The sequence below is a fragment of the Gobius niger genome, assembly GCF_951799975.1.
Source record: "Gobius niger genome assembly, chromosome: 17".
NCBI lineage: Eukaryota > Metazoa > Chordata > Actinopteri > Gobiiformes > Gobiidae > Gobius > Gobius niger.
This window is the reverse complement of record NC_136868.1, coordinates 94,710-118,602: the sequence shown is the minus strand read 5'-3', so window position 1 is coordinate 118,602 and position 23,893 is coordinate 94,710. Positions and strand designations below refer to the sequence as shown.

General features: G+C 43.6%; 1 protein-coding gene across 2 annotated transcripts in view; it reads left to right on the top strand.

Moving 5' to 3' along the window:
• Positions 1 to 23,893, top strand: part of syt6a (synaptotagmin VIa) — a 186,968-nt gene that overhangs the window by 146,380 nt on the left and 16,695 nt on the right. For both annotated transcript variants that reach the window (XM_079574942.1, XM_079574943.1), the window contains exon 4: positions 9,669 to 10,227. In XM_079574942.1, coding sequence (XP_079431068.1) covers positions 9,669 to 10,227 — 559 coding nt within the window. The remainder of the gene's footprint in view (positions 1 to 9,668; positions 10,228 to 23,893) is intronic.

Sequence of the window (23,893 nt, the reverse complement as noted above, 5' to 3'; positions counted from 1 at the left end):
CTTGAAATAGGCCTCTGTCTCTTTAAGAACCTCTGAGCCTTTAGACACGCCCCCTCCACACGCTGTCTGTGGCATCAGTGGGGAGGGGGTTCTGCTGAGGAGCAGTGGTTGGTTACTCGGCTGGTGACCAAAGCTCGGAGGCGTCTCCAGGAGGTGGGGGCGTTCCTAGGAGGACTCAGGCAAACCTATCCCTAAAATGGCTGCCATCAGAGTTTTTACAGATTACTCAGAAATACGTGAATGTGCCAAGGCAACACTTCAGCCATGTTTTTAATGAGGGAGTGACAGAATAACAGGATGGAAAGCTGGAAAAAGTCCATTTTGCAGAATACCCCCCTTAAAGCTCTGGGACTTGACTTTTTCCTCTAAATATTTTTACTTTTGACCCAAATTAATTTCTAGCTTTCACAATCCCTCCTGCACAACAGAATCACTCAAGCAAATGATTTACATGGACCTTTCATGGTCGTGCACAGCTTTGAGTGGTGGCAAAGTGAAGCAGGGGAACCACACCTAAAATTACATGCACTGTTTTAGATTCTATTTATCTCCCATCGCTAAAAAAACATGAAGGGGCAACAAGGTCTGTTTTTGCTGTGTTTACAACAAACTCTTAGGTGAAAAAAACACACCCGCTCAAACAACACAGTTAGGTACCCAAGCTTTAAAGCAGAACTAAGTGACTTTTTACCTTAATACATCCCTGATAGGGTAATACAAGAGTTAATGTCTACAAAATCCCCTTTGCCTGCATGTCTGAGGTTTATGACGTGGTACAGGTAAGTCCTGACTGTTTTCTGTCCACAGCTTTCAGTTTGTTGATGAACATTTTGCAAAAGGCTGTTATTTCGTTTCAGAAGAAGCTAACAGGCTAACGGGCAAAGCTAACTGTGGGCGGGTGGCATGGTTGTTCGATTCCCACCTGGACGGGGCCTCTCTGTGTGGAGTTTGCATGTTCTCCCCGTGTCTGTGGTATTCCGGTTTCCCCTACCACTAAAAACATGTACAATAGTCCAGGATGAATGAGGAATGAGAGTGTGCGTGGGGCTACAATCCGGTGTGGCGTGTTTACATGCATGAGACCCATCTATGTTCATTAACGTGACATTAACTGTCCCGACCAAATAAACCAATAAACATTTGTCTTTTCTCAGCGTAGTATTTACTCTCACGGACAATTAATGAGTAAACAAAAAACACTACATGCCACGACACCTTATGGCCTCTAGGGGCAAAAGTGACTGAGTTCTGCTTTAACGTTCGTGCCGTTTCGCCTGCATTGGCCTGAGTGGCAGTTGTTGTGAGGTTGCGTCGCTGTCAAGTGTCTCGTTTTGAGCAAGAAATGACTGTATTTTACCCCATCCTGGAGCTCGGTTGTGTAGACGACCCACATGGGAAATAAAGAAGTCACTTTCATTTGTACAAAACATAAAGGCTAAGGGGTGTGAAGGCCGACGGTGGTGCCGTTGGTGGATTGGGTCGTCTTATGATTGAAAGGTCAGGGGTTTGAATCCCATCTCCTGAAGATGCCCACTGTCGTTGTGTCCTTAGCAGAGGTTACATTAACCGAAAATTCTCCGTCATTTACGGAATATTTTTTACTTTGACGGAAAATTTCAAAGGCCGTCCGTCATTTTGAAGGATTGAAAATCAAGCCCTAATGAAAATAAAGACGCAGCTCTGCTGTTTTTCAGAGCGCGCGGGGCTCTCTCTCTCTCTCTCTCTCTCTTTCCCTCCCCATGTGGTAGTAGCGGCGCGTTAGTGCAGTGATGGAACTGGTAAACATTGTCCCGTTCACTCACCGTCTCTTACATTCCGTTAAATACATTTGTATTCGCGTAATCTGAGCCTTGATGTTGATGAACAGGTGACTCTGAAAGTCGTCTCCTCTCAGATTTTTACACACGAGTTTATTCACATTTCTGTTGCAAAATGTACCATGACTGTTCAGATCAGGTTTAGTTTAGCTCCATTTATCCTGCAATCTCACATTTTACTAACATAAATAACATGCAGCCTATATACATATATACATTTATAAAAATAAAAAAAAAAGCTTATGTGAGATTAATTCATGAAGGATAAAAATTGCTCATGACGGATTTTTTTCAACCCTGTCCTTCAAAATGAAGGAGAGAAATTATCCCGAGCGAAACCACTGGTCCTTGGGCAAGACACTTCCCCCACCTTACCTCCAGTGTCTGCGTACAGTGGTGTATGAATGACAGTGTGAATGGGTGACTGGTTCCTTGCTGTAAAGCGCTTTGGGCCTAATGAAGGTAGAAAAACGCTATATAAGTTGAGACCATTTAAGAAACAAATGACAAAGTACATTTAATATTATTGAATCTATTTATTCATCTCACTCAAGATGCTCAGGCTAACAAAATGTATCAGACTCAACCCCCACGCGCTGAAGTTCTGCTGCTCCTCTCGCTGAATCAAAGAGAGTGAAGTACATTTCTCCAGCATCGGAGCATGTGTAAGACTCATGGGTGTGCAGGGCTGCCTGACACTCTGAAGACGCGTTCCAGACCCTGTGAATACGAGATAAGCGCCGCAGCAGCAGACGTGACATTTCCATGATACTGTAATCCAGTGCGGGGGCCCCGGGGCACAGGCGCTGCTGGGACCAGTCAATATCCCACTGGGAATACTCACACCGGCGATCAGTCATGTGTGTGTTCAGCTAATGAAGGCTAAAGGAAAACTACTCCACATTTACAGTGTGGCATAAAAAATAAAATGGCACAAAAATGAGCCTAGGTAGAAAAAGGTTTCCAAAAGTGGAGAGGGTTTTGTCTCTTCTCAAAGGCTTCTTCTCCATTCCAAAAAAATAAGTAAATGAGTGTTTGTTTAAACCACTCCTGACCAAAGAGTGAATAAAACGTTCTGTTTCCGTTGGGAGGAACCTGTTTAGGAGGATGGTTTATCACCAGCACCGTCAGAGACAAGTAGACAGAGAGCAGCAGGAGCCTTTGTGAAGAGGCCAAACATACCAAACTCTAACAGTCCAGTGGAAACTGACAGACGTGAACCACAGTGACTCCTTTAAGATCTTTAGAAGACTCGTCTCTGTGCTGTGATTCAAGTCGTAAATCGCAGCTACATCTAAACCAGGCGCCTCCGACCTTTTGTATCCGGTGATGTACTTTTACGTAGGGCTGCTCGATTATTGAAAAAATAATAATCACGATTATTTTTGTCATAATTGAAATCACAATTATTCAAATGATTATTTGTTGCCTTAAAAAAAACAACTTTATTTTATTTATATTTGTATACATTTCTATTTATTAATTTAAAAAAACTATGCTGAATATTTTCTGTTTTCTGAACAGTCATAAAAGTACAAATGATTTCAAGTTTGCCTCGATTAAGGAGAGGTCTCGGTTTCACACCTGCCCCCTGCTGGCCAGCCCTCACACCTGCCCCCTGCTGGCCAGCCCTCACACCTGCCCCCTGCTGGCCAGCCCTCACACCTGCCCCCTGCTGACCAGCCCTCACACCTGCCCCCTGCTGGCCGGCCCTCACACCTGCCCCCTGCTGGCCAGCCCTCACACCTGCCCCCTGCTGGCCGGCCCTCACACCTGCCCCCTGCTGGCCGGCCCTCACACCTGCCCCCTGCTGGCCAGCCCTCACACCTGCTTTAAGTGGGCCGGTACACACCGGTACGTTCATTTGCACATGTGTTTTTATCCTTTGGCTTTTCAGAGCGCCCTTCACATGCACATACTTGGTCCCACCGTGAGCAGAGACTACATTACCCCGACACCCCTGAGTTGTATGAGTGAAGAGGTGCGTCGCTGTGGCCTCTGTAAACAACTTAACGTGATGCTCGACCACTCAAACAAGTGGATCCCGGGGAGGGAGTGTGAAACGCAACATCGCTGCTCGGTTAAAACACAATGAAAACTTCTGCTCTCCTGCTTCAAGGCAAGGCTACTTTATTCATACCGCGCATTTCGTACACAAGGCAACTCAATACAAAAGAAAATATTTGAAATTACAATCAGGTTAAGTTAAGGCAAAGCACATATATAAAAACATGGGAAACACACAGGACACCTCACTGTGGCCGCGGTCACTGAGGTTCTCACAAGTGGCGACGAGCACGAGAGCCATGTGCCCGTTTGGCCTCGTAGATGCGATAAAAACAAAGCGGTAAATATGGATTGAAACAAACTTCTGCGGACTGAGACAGCACAGAACATGGAAGTGTTTGCTCCACACTTTGGAAAGCACCGACATTAGTCTGTAAGAATCATATCTGTAACAGAGACGTCCACCTGTAAGAGTTCAGCTCAGTCTGTTTTGTAAAGGTAAGACTGGGCTTCCATCACTGTTTTATTATATATATTTATTATGCAGATGGACGTTCACAAAGCTTATTTTCTTTGCACTGGACTGTCATCATGAGTTGTTTATTTGAGCAGATCTGACTAATTATTGTGAATACATGATATAAATGATACAGTCCCACGTTATTACAACATCATTTATACTATAATAACGCTGGAAGGAAAAATATAACATACTATATATAGGCCTATTCTTTGTCTTTTTTTGAGGGGGGGATAGAGAACCGGCACTTCTTTTTGTCCACTTTAAGCACTGATCATCACACAGCGCTGTTTGTTTTTATGTCAGGCAAAAGCATGTCTGGCACATGAAATGCGAACGGAAAATAATCCCAGCGCCGTGAAATAATGCTTTAATTGCTTTGCAAAAAAATAAAAATAATAATAATAATAAAAAAAATTGCACAGCCCTACTTACTAAACAGTAACGTCAAGGAGCCGCTTTTGTTTCAGAGATACTTGTCTGACAATGCGGCTCAGGAGAAGTTCACCCTGGAGAGGAAGTAACCAAGGTGATACTTAAACATGATGGAGGATGAATGGATTGGATTTTGTACTTATACTTAAAGGAACTGCTTTTCCACACTGAGATATGTTCTTACCTGAGCTTGGATGAGTTGATACGTACATGTCTGGTCTTTGTGCTCGTGGAAGAGCGCGGTCGCTTCCAATTTCACCCCCGTTTGGAGCTATAGGAATACATTGGGAGAGGCCAAATGCTCGTCTAAGCTCAGGCAAGAACATATCTCAGTATGGAAAAGCGGTGGCCTGTTCCTTTAAAGCCTGGTTTGCTTTGTGGATAACTAATAAGGTTTGCCCGAAAATGACCGAATCTGGACCTGCCCCTGGTCGATGGGTGAAACAATAAAGTTCTATAACGCTCCTGCTAATGTGATGCAGTCTCTTCTTATGTGTCATGGAAAACCAATTACAGATTATTAGCCGCACTTTAGCGAGATGCACATTCACATGAGCGCGCTCTAAACAGAATTGTTTAACATAATTAATTCTGCGGGCACTAAATCGCACATACCGAGGCTCTCCCTTCATTAACTGCATATTAACAGTGCAGCGTGAGGTGGCGCTGAGGCTGTCGTGTGCACTTTCTTATCTGCTGCTGGGTTAAATTAGCTTCTTTCAGAGGAAGAGACGGCCATTTCACTCCAGGGAAAAAGTTCAAAATCCATAGTGCCTAATTCCTACAGGGGCCATAAAATACACAGCAAAATGTTCTACTTAAGAATGCGCCCAGCTTTATTGCAGTCATTCACTTGTGCGGCGCTGCAGGTGTATGCGGCATCATTTTGTCATTCACTTATCGGGGGGGGGGGATCTCATAACGTTGCCTGGAGACGCAGGCCGTGGTCAAACAATGAGGCAGGGATATTATATTAAAAACTGACCGGACCAAGACAAAGCGCGACAGATATCAATTAGTGTGTGCTATTTCAGAACACTGGTCGAACTGGACAACAAGGACTGGACGGTCTGCGATACTCAGGGACTGGGTCTCTGTAACCCGTCCATGGGAGTGGATCTCTCCTTCTGCGGTTCTCCCCAAGGTTTCTCTTTTCTTCCCCTGCTGCTGATGCTTAGTTGGACCTTATGTTTGCTTGGATACTTAAAGCAGCACTAAGTAGCGTGTTTACCTTAATAAATCCTCCCCGTAGTCCCTGTGAGGGTAATGCAAGTGTTTATGGGATGATTGGAAGGTCTTTCATCTCCCCCTGGTGTCTCTGGCCAGAAAACCATGTTTGCAACCGGACCAGAGCCACCAATACACACTAATTGTATATTTGGATGCACAATATCCCTCTGTCCTTCGCCTTTCCTGTCAGCGTAGTATTTACTCTCCAAGACAATTAATAAGTTAAAAAAATTGCAACTTGCTGCGACACCTGCAGTTGCGCTTATGGCCTCTAGGGGCAAGAGTTACTTAGTACTGCTTTAATTCGCCTGAACATTACATTGTCTAGTTTCGCTGTCTTTTGGCGCACTGTAAAGTGCTTTGGGCCTGATGAAGGTAGAAAAGTCAAGTCCATTTGTTTTGTTGTGAGTTATTATTGAGTATTTTACCAGAGTGTCATCATTTGTGACAATTGTTTTTTTAAGAATTATATCGGCCTATGTCCTCGTTTTACACGGTGTGACCCAACAACAGGAATAAGTACGGGTCACAAAGCCCATGTATTGTTTTAATGAGGGTTTGCAGCTCCAAAACATTTAAAACCACTGGTATAGGCTATAAAAGTACTTTCAACCAGATTCTGGCTGAGAGCTGCAGATGCGGTCGCCCACTGCTCCAAGTACGACGACATTTAAACAGGGACTAAATGTCTCGAACCTCACATTTCCAAATAGGTGCTGTTTCCTTGTCGTCGTGTCTTTGGGCAAGACATGTCACCCACGTTTCCCTCTTCTTAAGTCGTCCTGGTAGCCTCAGATACAGAGCGTTGCACAACCCTCTAAATGACTGCGCTGCTTTGTCGTGTCAACTGACTGAATGTGACGGAAGGGAAGCGATGAAAGTAAAAGAAAAAGCTTTGAAAACATCAAGACCAAAGCTGCAAAACAAATCTGACAAGCGTTATTATTGTTGCGATCCCGTCTTTAAGCTGCCAGAGTGCACCTGTTTGCTTTGATCTCCCGCGGCTTTTGCTTTTCGTTAGCGACTGAGAGCCACGGAACATGTACTACATTTGTCAAAGCACAACTATTGTTTCCCCTTATCTCGCCGAATGAGCAGTCAGCGCCGACGTCGCCCCATCCCGCTCTCTGCAGGGCCATACATTAGCTGGAGCTGTTTTGTTTGCGCGTAATAACTCCCGGACTAGTGCTTCCCTCTCTCTAAGGACACAATTAAGATGGCAATTAACATTCATCGCGCTCGGATCGATGCAAAGTTTAACGGGAGCCAAGTCGTGAGTAGAGACAAACGGGGTGGTTTGTCTGCAGGTCTTGGTGGCACGAATGCTGCCAAATCAAAAGACACTGAAGCCTCTCTCAGCTGTGCTTTCGTCCAACGCTCTGTGACAGTGCGTCGTGCTGTCACAGACTCGTCTTTGTTGGTAATTTACATTCTTTTGTGTAGTTGGACACGTCCAGCGTAAGAGGAGTGTCTTGCTTGATGACACATCCATCCATTTTCTTCTGGGCCCCGGGGCAGCGTCTCAGCAGAAATGCCCAGACCTCCCGATCCACACACATCTCCTCCAGCTGTTCTGACCCCGAGGCCACACCTCCTCCAGCTGTTCTGACCCCGAGGCCACACCTCCTCCAGCTGTTCTGACCCCGAGGCCACACCAGACCAGCTCGGAGACATAGTCCCACCAGCGTGTCCTGGGTCCACGAGGCCTTGTCCCACTAGGACATGCCTGGAACACCTCCCGCGGGAGGCGACCAGGAGGTATCCGGAACAGATGCCCGAGCCACCTCAGCTGCTCCTTTCCACGTGAAGGAGCAGCGACTCCATTCCTTGTATTCGCGATCTCGTCCTTTCGGTCATGACCCAAATCTCACTTTGCCCCGACTCAGCTCCCTCTTCACCACGACAGACCGATACAGCGACCGCATCACTGCTGACGCCGCACCGATCCGTCTGTCCATCTCACGCTCCATCCGTCCCTCACTGAGAACAAGACCTGAGATACTTGAACTCCTCCACTTGAGGCTCAATCAAGGCTTGATGACACAACCGTATGCAAACTGTCTCTGGGTTAGAGAGTGAACCTTTCTACAGAAACTCTCCACACCCTCAGCCCCAACAGTGCATTGGATTGGAGATAATTCCCCTGTTGTTCATTGTCTCCCTTCATCACTGACGCCTGCCGGGGTCTTAGCACCAATGTGTGTCCATTCAACAAACTATTCATCTCCCCTCTCTCAATGCTCTGGGTCTGTGTATGTCTCCCTGGAGCAACAGTGGCTCAGGTGGTAAAGTGCAGTTCAGTCTCTATGGCAGCTTATTGAAGTCATTTGAATATTATGTTTCTGCTTTTTGAGAAAAGTTTCTGTTTTAACGAGAATATGTTTATTCAGCGATGATGTCATCATTCCACTTCCGGGTCCAATGGAGCTTTAGCCCTTTCACTATAATGGGATGTAGCTGATTTTAACCGGATATAGAGCTGAATGAAAAACTCTTTTAAAACTCTTTTATCTGATCACACAGAAATATCACATGTCCTTTTATCTCCATACACTATGAAGGCTTATTTTAAATATGAAAAATCTTAATTTTTCCTGGAGAAATGGTGAGATGTATTATTCCAATTAGGTGTAAAACAGTTTGTGGCGTTTTTCTTGTTGTTTCAGCAGGAGATTCCGATAAAGTCTCAGTTTTTTCTGTGTTTGACTCTGGAACCCTCAACAGTTTGGACCCGGGGTTTACCTGGTAACTGTGTGTGATGTCACACTTAAAGGGACTAGATGCAAGTTAGACTCAATACTGCCACCTCAGGTCTTACGTGTAACTGCAGGTTCTATTTTAAGCTTGTGCATGACGGCACTTCGGACCCGAAGTAAAAACTTTCTGAGTGACAGTGCAGGATTTTAGAGGCAGTTGTGGTGAACAAGTCTGAGCTCATTCTACACATGAGGAACATGCTGGAACATGTAGGGGAGGAAAATACATCATTTTAACATTTTAAAACTCTGTATAGTCCCTTTAACAGATGTTTTTTACTGTAGTTTGTCCTGTAGTTTCCTTACAGACAGCTGCTTAAAGATGGCTGTTTTATTGAACATGTCCATCTATGCCCCAATTATTTGGTTTAAATGCAGAAAGGGCTTTATTTTTCTGTAGTTTCAGACATACGTTTCAGCAGTTTGATCTATGTCGACCATCTTTGATTCACTTTTCTTGTAAAGAAAAAAAACACTTTTTATTCAAAAACAGAACTTTTCTTTTTCAAATGAATGGAGTCAGTCGCCGTAAGGCTCTAAACGTCGTGTGTTAAAGATTTCAGTCTATCCTGTGCTGCTGTAGCGGCGCTTGAATGAATATTGACCAATTTGCCGCGCCTGAAGAAGCTTAATAATCTGGTAGACAATCATACAATTGAGGGGTCTTGGAATCAGTTCATGGGCCACATGATGCTTGTCAGGGTCATGTTTTCATATGTTCACTTAAACACACAGTGTCCCCCAGAACTCCCCTGAAAAACACTTTCTGAATGTCACATTCCTGGTTACATATAAGTCATACACAAATAATTATTAATTTAATTGTCCAGTGGAATTGTTTTTTACTGTTGTCTTGCTTTGCTTAACAATAGATTTAATTCCTTTGTTTTCTTTGTCCGACAGGCACAACTCCTTTAAGAGACACCTGCCCAGACAGATGCAGGTGGGCAGCCTCGATCTGGGCAACGACTACGTGGACAAAGACGACAAACCCACTGGCCTCGGCCGCATCCAGCCCGAGCTCTACCAGCAGAAGGCCCAAGAATCCGAGGACTCCTCCAAGAACAGCGGCGACAAAAACTGCGGCCGCATCAACTTCTCCCTCAAGTACGACTACGAAAACGAATGCCTGCTGGTCAACATCCTCCGCGCCGTGGACCTGCCCGCCAAAGACTTGTGCGGCACGTCGGACCCTTACGTCAAAGTCTACCTTCTTCCCGACCGCAAAAAGTTCCAGACCAGGGTTCACCGCAAGATGCTCAACCCGACTTTCAACGAGAGCTTCCAGTTCCCCGTGCCTTACGACGAGCTGCCGGGGAGGAAGCTGCACATGAGCGTGTTCGACTTCGACCGGTTCTCCCGACACGACATGATCGGGGAGGTGGAGCTGGACAACCTGTTCGAGCTGTCGGACCTGTCCCGCGAGACCAACATATGGAGGGACATCCAGTACGCCACCAGTGTAAGTGTGTGGATGTTTATGTCTGATGTGTGACATGGGAAACAGTTCTGTCATCGTCTAACTCGTCACGTCCACAATGTGCAGGCCCGTGCAGAGGGGGGGGGGGAGGGGGGCTGGAGCTCCTGCCCATTTTCTCCATGCCCCTGAAGTGCCCTTTTCCCTCCATACCTTTTTTTTATTTGTATTATGGTTTGTTTATCCAAAGCTTTACCAGGGTCCTCATCATTAGTTTTGTCCCAATAAGCCTTATTATCTTATATTAATTAAGGAGGAAGTGAGAGCAGAGGCCTCTCCTGCACAGAACAACCATCTCCGCACCTTGTGCTTCAGATCGATCTTTATTTTGTATCAGTCATCATAATCACAGACCAATGAGGTCAACAAGCCCACAGTTTTAAGATAAGATAAGATAAGATAATCCTTTATTGATCTCACTAAGGAGAAATTCACTTGTTACAGTCGGCGTTCAAGAAGATCACTCAGAGTTAATAAAGTGCAGCTGATACAGAGATTATTGCACATGTTACTTTACAGTCTTATTGTACAGTCTGACAGCAGTGGGGATTTTGAACGATCTAAAAAATAAACCTTGTGTCAGACGCGAGCGCCGCATCCGCGCAACGTATTTTTGTCAGAATAGTCCAGCTCTATGTTCTCTTAAAACAACGTGAAACTCACGTCCAGACATTCCCAATAGTTTATGTTCTTTTCTTAAGCCCCTGTTTTCAGCCACAGCCCAGAGAAGAGCGACCTGAGGGAGACAGTGAGAAAGTCTGTGTTTCTGTGGGGGCGCTGCCAGCAAAAGATACTGGCTGAAACTGAAAAAATAATAGCAGTTGGCTTTCCCCAAATCTATATTTTAGCGCCTATACAGCTCCTTTTACTTTTGTTTAAAGTAGATAAATAAAATGGATTTGAAATAAATGTGATTGTGATTAGAATTAGAATTTAAGAGGAGCGGGAACGGCTGGTTTGTCAGGGGTCGCGGGAGGAGGGGTTGGGTCGCGGGATGAGGGGTTGGGTCGCGGGGGGAGGGGTTGGGTCGCGGGGGGAGGGGTTGGGTCGCGGGAGGAGGGTGTGGGTCGCAGGAGGAGGGTGTGGGTCGTGGGGGGAGGGGTTGGGTCGCGGGAGGAGGGGTTGGGTCGCGGGAGGAGGGTGTGGGTCGTGGGGGGAGGGGTTGGGTCGCGGGAGGAGGGGTTGGGTGTTGTGCCCTTTGGATTTTTGAGCTCCTGCCCCTCTGTAGCTCTCTGCACGGCCCGAACAATCTATGTGATTTTCTTTTGGATAACCTTACCTTATTCACCTTGTTTAGCCCTGCCCACTCTTGTGTTGCACATGCTCCCTGTCGGTGTGAGCCCGTCCTGCGAAGAGAGAATCTGGTGAAACGGGTGCTTCACTTTGGGCCACGATCGGAAGGTTTGACGAGGCTACAAAGTCCGCTTGCTTGGCTACCCCGCCTTGTTCTTTATTTAAGGAACAGGCCACTGTTTTCCATACCGTTAAATGAAGTTATACCTTACCTGAGCTTAGACGAGTTGATGCGTACCTGTCTGGTCTTTGTGCGTGTGCTCAGTCATGCAGAAAGACCAAACCATCACTAACGCCGGGTGGTTTTTAACCGAGATAATACACCCGATAAAAAGGACTTGTCATCAAAAACTATCAATACACGACACATTTGAGTCATGCTCTTTTATATTAAACTGTGTCATGTCTAATAAAGTGAAGCATAATGAGAGGACCAGATAAAAATGCTCCACAATTTTACTGGAAAATGAGGAATTTGGGAACAAAAAATTCCTAAAAGATAAAATAATGAGGATGGAAACTTGGTCTTTGGTCCAGTCATTCCTGGATATGTGAGACTTCTCTGATGAAGCTCAGTGTCCTCGGCACAAACAGCCACAGGAGAGAGAAACTAAATATGTCATATTGTGAATGGGTATAAATGACCAGCTGACTAAAATAACTCTGTGTTACTCACTTACTGGGAAGAGACACCGAACTCTGTGACTGGAGCAAAGCTGTAGCTGAAGTCGCAAAATAAATGTGGCTGCCCTGAATGTCAGCCTTGAAAGGGGCAAGAGCCTGATTAAATACACTAACCCTCCCCGACCTTCGATCACTATCGCTGAGTGAAAATCACCCAAACATGTGGCTACAAAGTGTGTTTTGGAGGAAAACACCCAGTCCATCGAAGATGTCAGAGACGATGCTGAAGCCCAGAGACCCAGGACACTCAGATAAACGTAATGAAAATCACTTAAATGTATTTGTTCAGGTGAAAACCACCTGGCAATAGTGTCCTAGGGTTAAATACGGTTACGTGAGTAGTTACATGATCCAAGTATAGCTACACAAAATTAAACATGTCGATTTTCTAAGCGCATAAAAAGGGGTTCTATATTTTTAAGGCGTAATAATACCTTAGGAGCACTTCGACGTCGCACAGTAAAGTGGAGCTAATTTAAAAAGGGAAAACGTGGAAGAGCTTGGTCGCTTCTAACTTCACCCCCGTTTGGCCCCATAGAGGAGAGGAGGAGAGGCTAAATGCTAACAACATGTTTGGTCTTTTTGTCTGAGCGCACGCGTAAAGACCAGACAGCTACGCATCAACTCGTCTAAGCTCAGGCAAGAACATATCTCAGTGTGGGAAAACGGTGGCCTGTTCCTTAATGAATATCAAAGCTGTAACACATCATTATTATTGTGACGTTAAAAGAGCAGAGGGAACGACAGAAACAATGACCCAGCTTGACGTGAGGTCACTACCCCTAAAAGACACATACGTTTAGTTTTTTATTCTCATTCGTTCCAATGGACTCCTTCATGGTCTGCCTCCGGGATCGATTCTACTTTTTGTTTATAGATTGCCTCGCGAGCCACTTGGGCAGGAGTCCACTGAGGCAAAACCAACACCGCATTTACCAGACAATTGGGTTATTGGCTTTTGCAGTTCGTGTAATACATTTCAGTTTGTGGCAGCTTAATGTTTCTCAACTCCGTCTGCCTGAAACGCCTCAGAGCGAGCGAGCTCTGTTCTTGCCAAGATTCAAATAGGGCGAAGCAATAATATCTCAATATGGTAGTAGACACAAATAGTTATTAATGATAAGGACACATGACACAGAATATTGGCCCACACACTGACTTTCACCTCGCAGTATCAGGACCTGGGCTCAGTGGAAGTTCAGCCCTGGCATAGACTCAACACAGGACATCTTAAAAATAAAAGCTGCACAGTCTGGGTGATTCAAACCAGAGAGCAGTCATCACATAGTGGTTTGAGTTTTAATCTAGAAAAGATCATGTTCTGTTGATTGTAGAGCATGAAAGGGCTGATGAGTGGGAGAAACATTTAGCAAAATTGAAGCCTTAATGTCTAGGCCAGTGGTTCAGAACTACCATCCGCAAAGAAATGTTGTAAATATTTTTATCTAATATAAAAGTGCGACTGAGGCAGTGTGAAAGCTGTGAAAGCTGCATCGTTCCCCTGCTCTGCCCCTCGACCCGCGGCTTTGTGTCTGCCACGTTTACATTACGGTAATGTTCATGTAATGTAATAATGTCCTGCATATGAATTGTCTTTGAGAACTTAAACCAGCGCGCTCAGATCTGTAGCTTTACCACGAGTCTGACAGTGAGGGAGATGCTCATGTGGGTCCATGTGAGTCCATGTGAGTCCATGTGGGTCCATGTGGGTCCATGTGAGTCCATGTGAGTCCATGTGAGTCCATGTGAGTCCATGTGAGTCCATGTGAGTCCAGCTCCAAAGTGTCTGATGTTCAGACTGAGTCCTGGTCCACAGGGGCAAAGCAAAACACTCAGATTGACCCCAGATTAGTTTCAAAAGTAATAAAAAACATACTTCTTTCTTCCTATTCTTGTATTTAATTAGGCAAATTTTTAATAGCCTATTACCCAGATGAGCCAAAATTGTTTAAAAGTGGGAAAACTTGCTTGAGTTCATAGTAATAATGGATGAAACAGATATCTTATTATGTGTGCTATATTCACAGTGTTTTCAATCACCTCAAAGTAGGGCCGGAGTCTCCAACTTTTCTTACAACAAAAATATCAGACAGATACTTATGTTTCAAAGACTTAGAAGAAGAACTTGAGGTCTACCAATGGGCGAGGAACGCACTTCTATTTGGTCCTCATGGTGGAGAGCTGACGTTGCTGTAATACCACCCCGTTGTGGCCAGGGGCGACTCCAAGAGACACTTGGGAACATTGATTCTAATGAGACTTTCGACCACCCAAGAACGGTTTAAAAGCCTGAGTTTTTCTTTTTCTAAAAATGGCTCTGACCCATGTAGCAACGCTGGGATAGGTGAGATATTTTTAACCACGCTGGTTTTGTTTATCAGACCGAAAAAGAGGAAGCCTTTTCAGGCTCTAGAGCCTGTCAATCAAGCTCTAGAGCTCTGTGGAGGCTCCGCCCACCCACGAGCGCAGGGCTCTGCATAGGAGTCTGAGCAGCCATACGTTTCACAGATGACTCGGGACCTTTTCTATGTATGGGGCTGAATAGGTATTAATCTATCTCTAATTATTACATCTATGAGTTCTACCCTTATACTTTACTACATTGACCCAAATGTTTGCAGATTTTCTGTCGCATGTTCAGAACAAAAAGGAAAATGCTTCTAAAATGTGAGTCATCAAGCGTGTGTAGACATGAAACAATTGTTTGGCAAACGACCCAAAAAGGCTGGAGAGCTACTGGTTAGAGATCCCTGAAGTCGGGGCTACGCAGCTCCCAAAGCTTAAAGGGGTTGAAAGCTCCAAAAACTAAGGGGCAAGGTCAGACACGAGAGCCAAACATGAATGCACCCCATTCAGACTCACAGATCTTTAATGTACGGTGTAGAAACCCAACGTGCGAAATACCTAATACCTAAAACACATTAGCCTAATGCTAATGAGCCTAATGACCCTAATGACCCTAATGAGCCTAATGGTAAAAGTAAGATGATGCTTATTGCAACTACACCTGGAAAGTCTCACTCCATGTGATCAAAGTGCCTTACAGTACAATCAAACAACAGCATTGAAATAAAGGAAACCCAGCGCCGGTCCCTGCAGTCCCAAAAGGCCATTATTGCTGTATTGTGCTGTATTTGTCAAATATGGCGTATAATTCACATCTTTATAGCTTTACATTATTGTAGCAATATAACATTAGATATACAGTATGCCTGTTGTAATAGTTTATAGAATGTAATCTTCTTTATATGTGCATAAATGAAAGCACATTCACATTAAACCAACACTATAATCTCAGCTTGATTGGAAAATGAGGCTCGTTACCATTAGGGATATGCAAAAGTTATAGCACGAATCCTTAAGGTGTTAATTTCATAAAACTGTCTCGCACACACGGGACTTCCTTAAACAAACAAACGCTTAGTAATGGGAGCTAATTGCAGCCGCCATCGGACTCATTGAGGAGTTTTCATCATCGTGCATGTTTTGACACCTCGGAGTGTTCGAAATCACCAGTGGGAGAAAGGCTTCACCGCTTATTTTGATAATATTTGCTTTCATTTGAGTCCCACACGGTTCACAGGACGAAGACTGTTTTTGATAAGGCGTCAAAATATTAAATAGACTGAAAAACAAAACAAGAACTGTGATACCATTAGCGGTGCCACGTATTTGCACCAGGGGGGTTTAGGGGGTGTTTCGCTGTTCACATCCCAGTGCACAGACAGGACTGTGTGGGGGAGGCTGTGCTCTGTACCTGCCGTCCTGTCTGCATCAAGGAGCCTCTGTGGGATAAACGTGAGCGTCAGAGAAGCAGGTGTGAATGTGTGGTCCCTCGCACTAACCTCAGAACCTTCAGGGCCGTGTTTATTTCCCAGAATGCATCACACTGCTAATCTTACAGCTGAGTTTGATTCATTGGCTCATGCCCACAATTCAAAATCTTGAGATTTCAAGTTCATGAGTTAAATGGACTTTTTACGGCTGTTTCTTCCCAGACTTTAGTTTGCTGCTGGAGGATCCGGTCTTTTTTTGGCTCCAAGAGCAAAAAAGGGACAAACGAGGAGGTATCCGGGCAAGACTTGCAGCTAAGCCACACAAATCTTCTATCCTTACTATTGTTCTGATTATTTTTCGTTCCCTGGAGAATCAGATGGGTTATATTATACTACGCTCTTCTCAGAAGATGGTGAAAGCCTGTTGTGGAGATGGAGCTGACCAGTGCAGGACACCATGCTCTAAAACAGGGACAAACCCAGGCGGAGGTGCACCTGTTCAGTGGAGTAATGCATGTTTCTATATATTATCTATTTAACCAGGAACTGCAGATGGAACTAGCTCCATATTTAGCTACATCTGGTGCAGAACATGTCTGTGTTTGAGCTCAGTGTCTCTGTGTCCCTTTAATAAAGACTAACCTGAACTCAGTTCTCCGGTTTCCCCGACCTCCAAAAACATGCTGGTCAGGTCGAGCCAGGACTGACCCAACACCTGAACTTTGATGTACAATTGCACAGTGACAAATAAAGCACTTCCTTACTTAAAAGTGCACAATAATATCTGTTCAGAGCCAGTGTCTGACTTTATAAGATTGAATTCAGTGAACGACTGTAATAATGAGCCTCGAGTCAGGCTCAGCCCTAATACTGCTGTTACTGATCTCGCGCTCTGATGCACAGCTTCATTAAAGCAGGACTAAGTAACTCTTGCCCCTAGAGGCCATAAGCGCAACTGCAAGTTGCAATTTTTTTACTTGTTAATTGTCTGTGAGAGTAAATACTACGCTGACAGAAAAGGCGAAGGGACAGAGGGTTACTGTGCATCCGATTATACAATGGAGATCATTTTATTCACTCAAACTTGGCTGTAAATACTGTTTAAAGTGACGTTAGCCCGCAGTTAGCTTTGCCCGTTAGCCTGTTAGCTTCTTCTTCGTGATTCCATTAGTGTGTATTGGTGGCTCCGGTCCGGTGGCAGTCAAGTTGCAAACATGGTTTTCTGGCCAGAGACACCAGGGGGAGATGAAAGACCCTCCAATAATCCCATTAACACTTGTATTACCCCCACAGGGACTACGGGGAGGATTTATTAAGGTAAACACGTTGCTTAGCACTGCTTTAACTATGAGCCTTGAACAGAATTCATTTCTTTTGTTGGAATTATACCTGTCCTACATTCACGTAAAAGCAGTCTGTCATCTCCAAGGAGTGTTTGTTGAGAGAACTAGTTTTCCCAAGAGTGCTCCTTCGGAAAGACCCATGACCCACTGGAGGGACTTTATCTCTAAGCTGGCCTGAGAATGCATCAGGATCCCCGTAAGAACAGCTGGAGGAAGTATAGGCATTGGCAGGCCTGTGCATCTCTGCTCTGTCTGCTGCCTCGGCGACCCAGCCCCAGAGACAGCGGGAGAGAATGGATGGATGGAGCAGTTCTCCTGTGATTTAGTGGCTACAATCTATGAGGAGCTGGAGATCCACTCATACTTCCAGAGCTACTACTGGAGATCCCTGGCCCAAGCATTAACAGTATATGTGTTCTCGTTACACATAATAAAAAGCCTGGCACTAGATCCAGACAAAGCTCCCGACAGGTTACCACAGTGGCACGGAAGGTTGTGCCAAATGCAGAAAGTAAATAAAGTGACCTTGTTTAGAGCGGAGTTAAAGTCCCATTACCTCCCCCGTGTGAGTTGTTAGCCTCTTCACAAACTGCATTTTGACCCGACCCTTAATCACAGCCAAGGAGCTCAGAGAAAACTGTTGGATCTTTTGAAATCCCAGCACATCTGCCTGTGCCGCAGTCTCCACGCCTCTGTAACAGCTCGGGCTGTGCTGCCAATGCTGCGCTACAGGACGCCAAGGTGATAGTCTAAATATAATCTAAGTTTCAGAGGTTTATTGGAAGACTTTTAAAACAGCAACATATTATTTAAGTTTGTATGATTAATGCTGTTGGATGTCGTTTCTAGCTCTCGTGATTTTTGTGTGTTATATGTATATTTCAGGCTCGTAGACAGCTTCATCAGAGGAGAAGATATGCTCGACACTTCTCTTTTCCTCATCAATACTCGATGGTAACACTTGCCTCAAGTCCTCGAGCGTAAGCAGCTCTCTGCCGTTTTAATTTGTAGAGGGAGCTCACAGGCGAAACACTTTTCTCGTGTTGTGATTTTCTTCCTCTTCAACACTAACATTTGGCGCCTGGTGCTGCCGAGGTGTGGAGGATCCGGAGTGAAGGGTGTGAGGGTTCGTCTGCAGTGTGAGACTGTGCCACAAACGTCGTATGCTGTAAAAGCTTGGAGTGACACTTTGATTTGTCCTTGTAGGAACACAAGCCGCTGCGGCGCCTCTGAGAATCAAACACGTCCTTCAGAAGAGCCGTAATGACTGTTGACAGGGCGACTATGGGAGGTATCGGCCCATAACAATAAGGCTATAATAAAATTCTGATCACAGCGGGTTATGACACTGTCGAACTATAAAAACATAAAGTCTGTACAGTGCAGCGTTTTACACTATATACATACATTTAAATACACACATTTAATCATGCATTGTTTTGTTGGGAAAAAGTCTCTACAAAACACTCCTCTTTACTATGAGTTGTGAAGGACGTCTTCAGAAACAAAATATGGGAGTAGGAACACACTCACAGCCTTGTAGTCCTAGTATTGATACTCACAGTATTTGAACCTATTCTAAACCTATTTGACTTCTGGCCTTGTGCTCAAATGTGTCTCAAACTGTGTCTCAGTCTTTTGTCTTTTGTCTGTGGGGTTCCTCAGGGGTCCATCCTGAGGCCGCTTTTGTTTAATCTGTGCAAAACAAGGCTGTGTCCAACCACATCCAAGCAGCCACTTGTGAACACGGGCATTCACTTTCTCACTGCATCGAAAAGATTAAAAACGGTGGTGCAGCGATTAGAGCTCATGCCTCACAGCAAGAAGGTCCCGGGTTCAATTCCCACCTGGACGGGCCTTTCTGTGTGGAGTTTGCATGTTCTCCCCATGTGTGCAGCTTTCACTACCACTAAAAATATGTACAATAGGTTCTTCCCTGGGGCCAGAACTCCCTTGGAAAAGGGTAGTTCTGGGGAAGGTTCTGTATAATCTAATGCGGCCCATTCCTCTTGATCATAAACTTTGTTTTGGTACTTTCTTTTATCATTATGATTTATAAAGAGCACCACCACATATGGCTTCAGACAACCACTAAATGTGAGTGAAAACACTTTTCGTGTTATCTTTCATGTTAAATTGAAAAAAAATTGTCAAAAAAAAACAAGATTTCTTCCAGGGTAAGTCAACTTTTGAGCACAACTAGATGAAATTAAAACAACTTTCTCCTGCCAAACTCAGACAAGACTTTCAGTTTAAAATCTGCAGCCGTCTTTAAGAAGTGACTCTACACTGACAGTATTCCAATCCAGGATGAAAACGGTTCCATTTAGCTGCGCATGACGCAAGTATTGATAATTATATTCACCATATTTTCTTTATAAGTGTAGCTTTACGTCTTTTAGCACAGCCTTTTTGTTCTATTAAGCTTTGAATCACTTTGAAAAGAAAGCACTTTACCTGGAAGCTTTGCTCCGCAGATACAGAGCATGTCTTGAGCACAACGGTTAATCCATGTGATTGCTTGTTTGTATTTAATTACATGTAGGAGCGGTGTGCTCTTTTATAGTGGCCTCTATATTCTGCTTTCGGTGGGTGTTATTGAGTCTTTGATCCTTCCACATGAGAACAGTCTTATTCTCTCATTAAGCCGCCGTCTTCCTCTCCATAGAGTTGCATTAGCCGCCACCTCATGTTTATCTGTTGCCACTGAAACCGCACCATCTGTGCCTTTGACATCTTTATGCAAAGCTTAAATTTAATAGGAGCAAGGGATTTTGTCAGAAAATCATTGGGAGGTTCGATAAAGTCCGCATGCCAAGGAGAGGGGCTGACTGCCTTTTTCTTGCCTCCTAAGCAATAACATTGGGATTATCGAACAGCCCCTGAAGTGTTTCGAGTTCAGCTACTTCAGAGGGGCCGTATACAGTGCTTTGAGACGCAGAGAACACTTTGTTCCTCTGGATGACCCCAGGACTCTGTCAAGAAACAAAGCCAGAGTGAGGGGAGAGGCCAGATGAGCTGCCAGGGATATTATGCGGTTGGGTTGTTTAATGTTGTGCTGCAAGGCCCCTTTGTAGAATACAGTACAATAGATTAAACGTTGGGGCCATAAAAACACCATTACTTTTACTATTATAAGTGTGACAGCCTGTATTAGTGCTTCAAGAGAATGTTTTATTCCGTTATGTTGATTGCCAGTTTGGAAGCTAAACTAAGGTAACATTAAACTTGACAAATAACCACATTCAAAACGACAATAAAAAAAAGCATTTTTCATAATTCACTCTTGCCTCAAAGGATAAAGGTCCTGGATTTTGATTTAACTGAGTTTCCTCTTTCTGCTGATTACAGGGGTGTCCATGCTTTGTTCTTGAGGCAAACAGCTGAATGCAAAACCAGTTTTCATGGGCATCAATTTTCTTTTCGATGATTCCAAACAGCCTAAAGTTACTTTCATTTGACAAGAAGTGCATACAGTATAATGAGCTTTAAAATGTCAGTGAATAATATTTAAAAAATACATAATTTATTTTATTTTTTAAGCATTAATCAATGAAGACACCTTGATATTCATTAGTTTAAAAAAAAGGCAAATCAAGCCACTTCCTCAGAGCGATGTTCATGAAATAATCTGTAAGACTGGGAACTGTATCCATATTTATATATTTCGTTTACGATACCTGAATGATACTTTTTCAAATACAAAAATATTTACCACCATAAAACAGAACAATAATTAATAATAATAATAATAATTTCCATTAAAAGGCTTTGGGCCTGAACGTGCGTCTGGCCCGAGGGCGTCGCTTAGTAAAAAAAGGGGTCGACGGAGGTGGTGCTACAAGCGCTGACTACACGAGCTGCTGCTTCCTCTTCTCTCTCTCAAACTGTTACTATTGACAACTAACTGTTTCCCCCACTGTGAGTTAAACACTGTCCATAACATGGGCCAAGAGAGAGACAGAAAGAGAGAGGAATTAAAGAGCGCAGGGCTCTGACGCTGCAGAAATGTGATCAAAACATCAGCCTCCCACACCCACCACCACCCAAGCAGAACATATTCCAGTCTGGTACGGTCTGTAGAAGGAAAGGCTTTGGGAGGAACCACTGCTGCACATTAACATTGCCATTGGGGTCTGTCCAGCCACTACAGATTCTACAGAGCGCCCCCTAAAGCCTGTGTTTAGAAACACAAGATTGATTTTAAATTAGTGTCATTTGTTTGAGCTGTCCCTGGACCCAACAGCCATTAAAACTTGATATCTAAAGTATTTTTTTCAATACCCTTCTTTCCCTGATACCAATTGTACTTAAACTTTTAATATTTTTCCCATCCTGGTATCATTTAACATTACCCCTCCATCGTCATCAGCCCTGCCACATTCTGATAATGTGGAAAACCTCCAGGAGGATTAACATTTCAAAGTGCTGCACTGCAAAAAGTACCCGTCTAAAAACAAGGGAAAACATCTTAAAATAAGACGTTTTGTCTTGTTTGAAGGAAATAATTCTGCCAATGGGGTCAGCATTTTTTTCTTGCTAAGAATTATTTTTCCTAGAATATTTTTCTCATCATAAAACAAGAAAGAAACACTAAATTTAAGCAAATAAATAACTAGAATTAAGCAAAAATGTCCTCAGAAAATGGAATAATTTAAGGAAAACATTCTTATTTAGTGAAAAATTGAGGGTATTTTACTTAAATGTTACTTGATTTAAGTAAAATGTTCTAAATTACTCACATTTTTGAGCAAAATGTTCTTAATAAATACCATCTCCATGATGTGGAGCCAGATGGCCAGAATATTCACCTATTGTACATGTTTTTAGTGGCAGACACGGGGAGAACATGCTCCACACAGAAAGGCCCCGTCCTGGTGGGAATTGAACCCGGGACCTTCGAGCTGTGAAGCTGAGGCTCTAACCGCTGTGCCACCGAGCCGCCCATTTTAAAGAATGGAATGTTTTATCTCTCTGTGAGAAGCAGTTCTTACATTAAGAGTGGTTGATCTTAGTTTTTCTTAAAATAAGAAAGAAAATATTCTTTGTCTAAAGCTGAAGAAGATTCAAAAAGTCTTTCTTTCTTGTTACAAGAAAAATGTGCATGTTTTTAGCAAATATATCTGAACAAGAAATGTCTAGATTTTATTTCCTAAAATAAGATTTTTTTTTTTTTACTTGCTTAGAATCCACTTTTCGCAGTGTGATTGTTAATGTTACAATTCGAGCACAAACATTTGAGGTGACACTAAAATGTCACAGAACATTTTGAAAGGAGCTCCTTGTTATTTTAATTCTTGGATGCTCTATCTTCACCGTTACAAAGTAAGGGCTTCATGTTGCAGAGTTTGAATTGCACTAAAATATTATACTATAAATGTACTCGACCCACTAAGTTCATTTTGAATCTTCTCCAGTTTACAGTGTGCTTGTTTTATTCATATTTATAATAAAACACATGCCATGCATTATTTAGTGCTTCCCTGTCTTAGCCCTACTCAACATTAAATCATCGGCAGGTTTTTTTTATGGTTTTCGTCGCTGCTCTGCATGGTTATGTTAATAAATGAAGTGTGACCAGAATCAGAATGTGTGTAATTGTTTGACAGTTTGTCTCAGGACCCGGACGGTAATAGCCTGGTGAATATGTGACTATTATGGATTTCCAGTGTTCAAACGCTGTGATGTGAGATCCAAGCACTTCTATTGGAACATCTTCACTCATGTCACACACAAGAGACGGACAAGATCGATTGCTGGGTTCCACATGACATCACAGCGTCCCATGGGCCTGGAGAGTTTAATGGAGCTGTGGGACTGTACGGTGCTATAAACATGGGAGATCTCAGACCTTGATGAAAATTACCATCTTCCCTTTAGTATCTTTCTCATTAAATTAACATATAATCAATAGCAGCCCCTTTATTCATGTGTCCAGTGAACCGATGGAGCTGGAATGCACCTGCTGTAGTAAGGAATACATGTTCCCTTCTTTTGAAGAAGGATGACTGATATCTGCCCTGGGGCCAGTCTCCTCATGTCTGTTTGGAGCCGTGGGACACAGCACATTTGTTGTTTATTTTATTTGCAAAAGCGTCATATCTGTGGTTTGTATGTGATCATTGTGCCCATGTGTGCTCTCCAAGAGAAGATGCTTCAAATTCCCCCAGTCGACTTAAGTGTCCTTTTGGACCCTGGGCTCAAATGACAATGTGTTGCTTTACCTCAGTAAATCCCCAAACTAATCAAATTGGTCGTATACATGATCTGCTTTTTATGTTGTCTCCAGGGTTCTATATTATATATATATATAGTCAATGAGCTGTATTTCTCATATTATGCCTCATTGCTACAGAACTATTAACAAAGATATTAGTAAGAATAGGCTCTTGCAATGTCATCTGAAGGTGACCTGGTTCTGGTTCTGATTGTACAAATCCCATTCATTATCCATTATTTTTTAAAAACAAACATATAATATTAGAAATTGAAGGCAGGAAATTGAAGGTCTGACCACAACACAAATATAGTAAAGGAAAGAAAGACTTAAATACA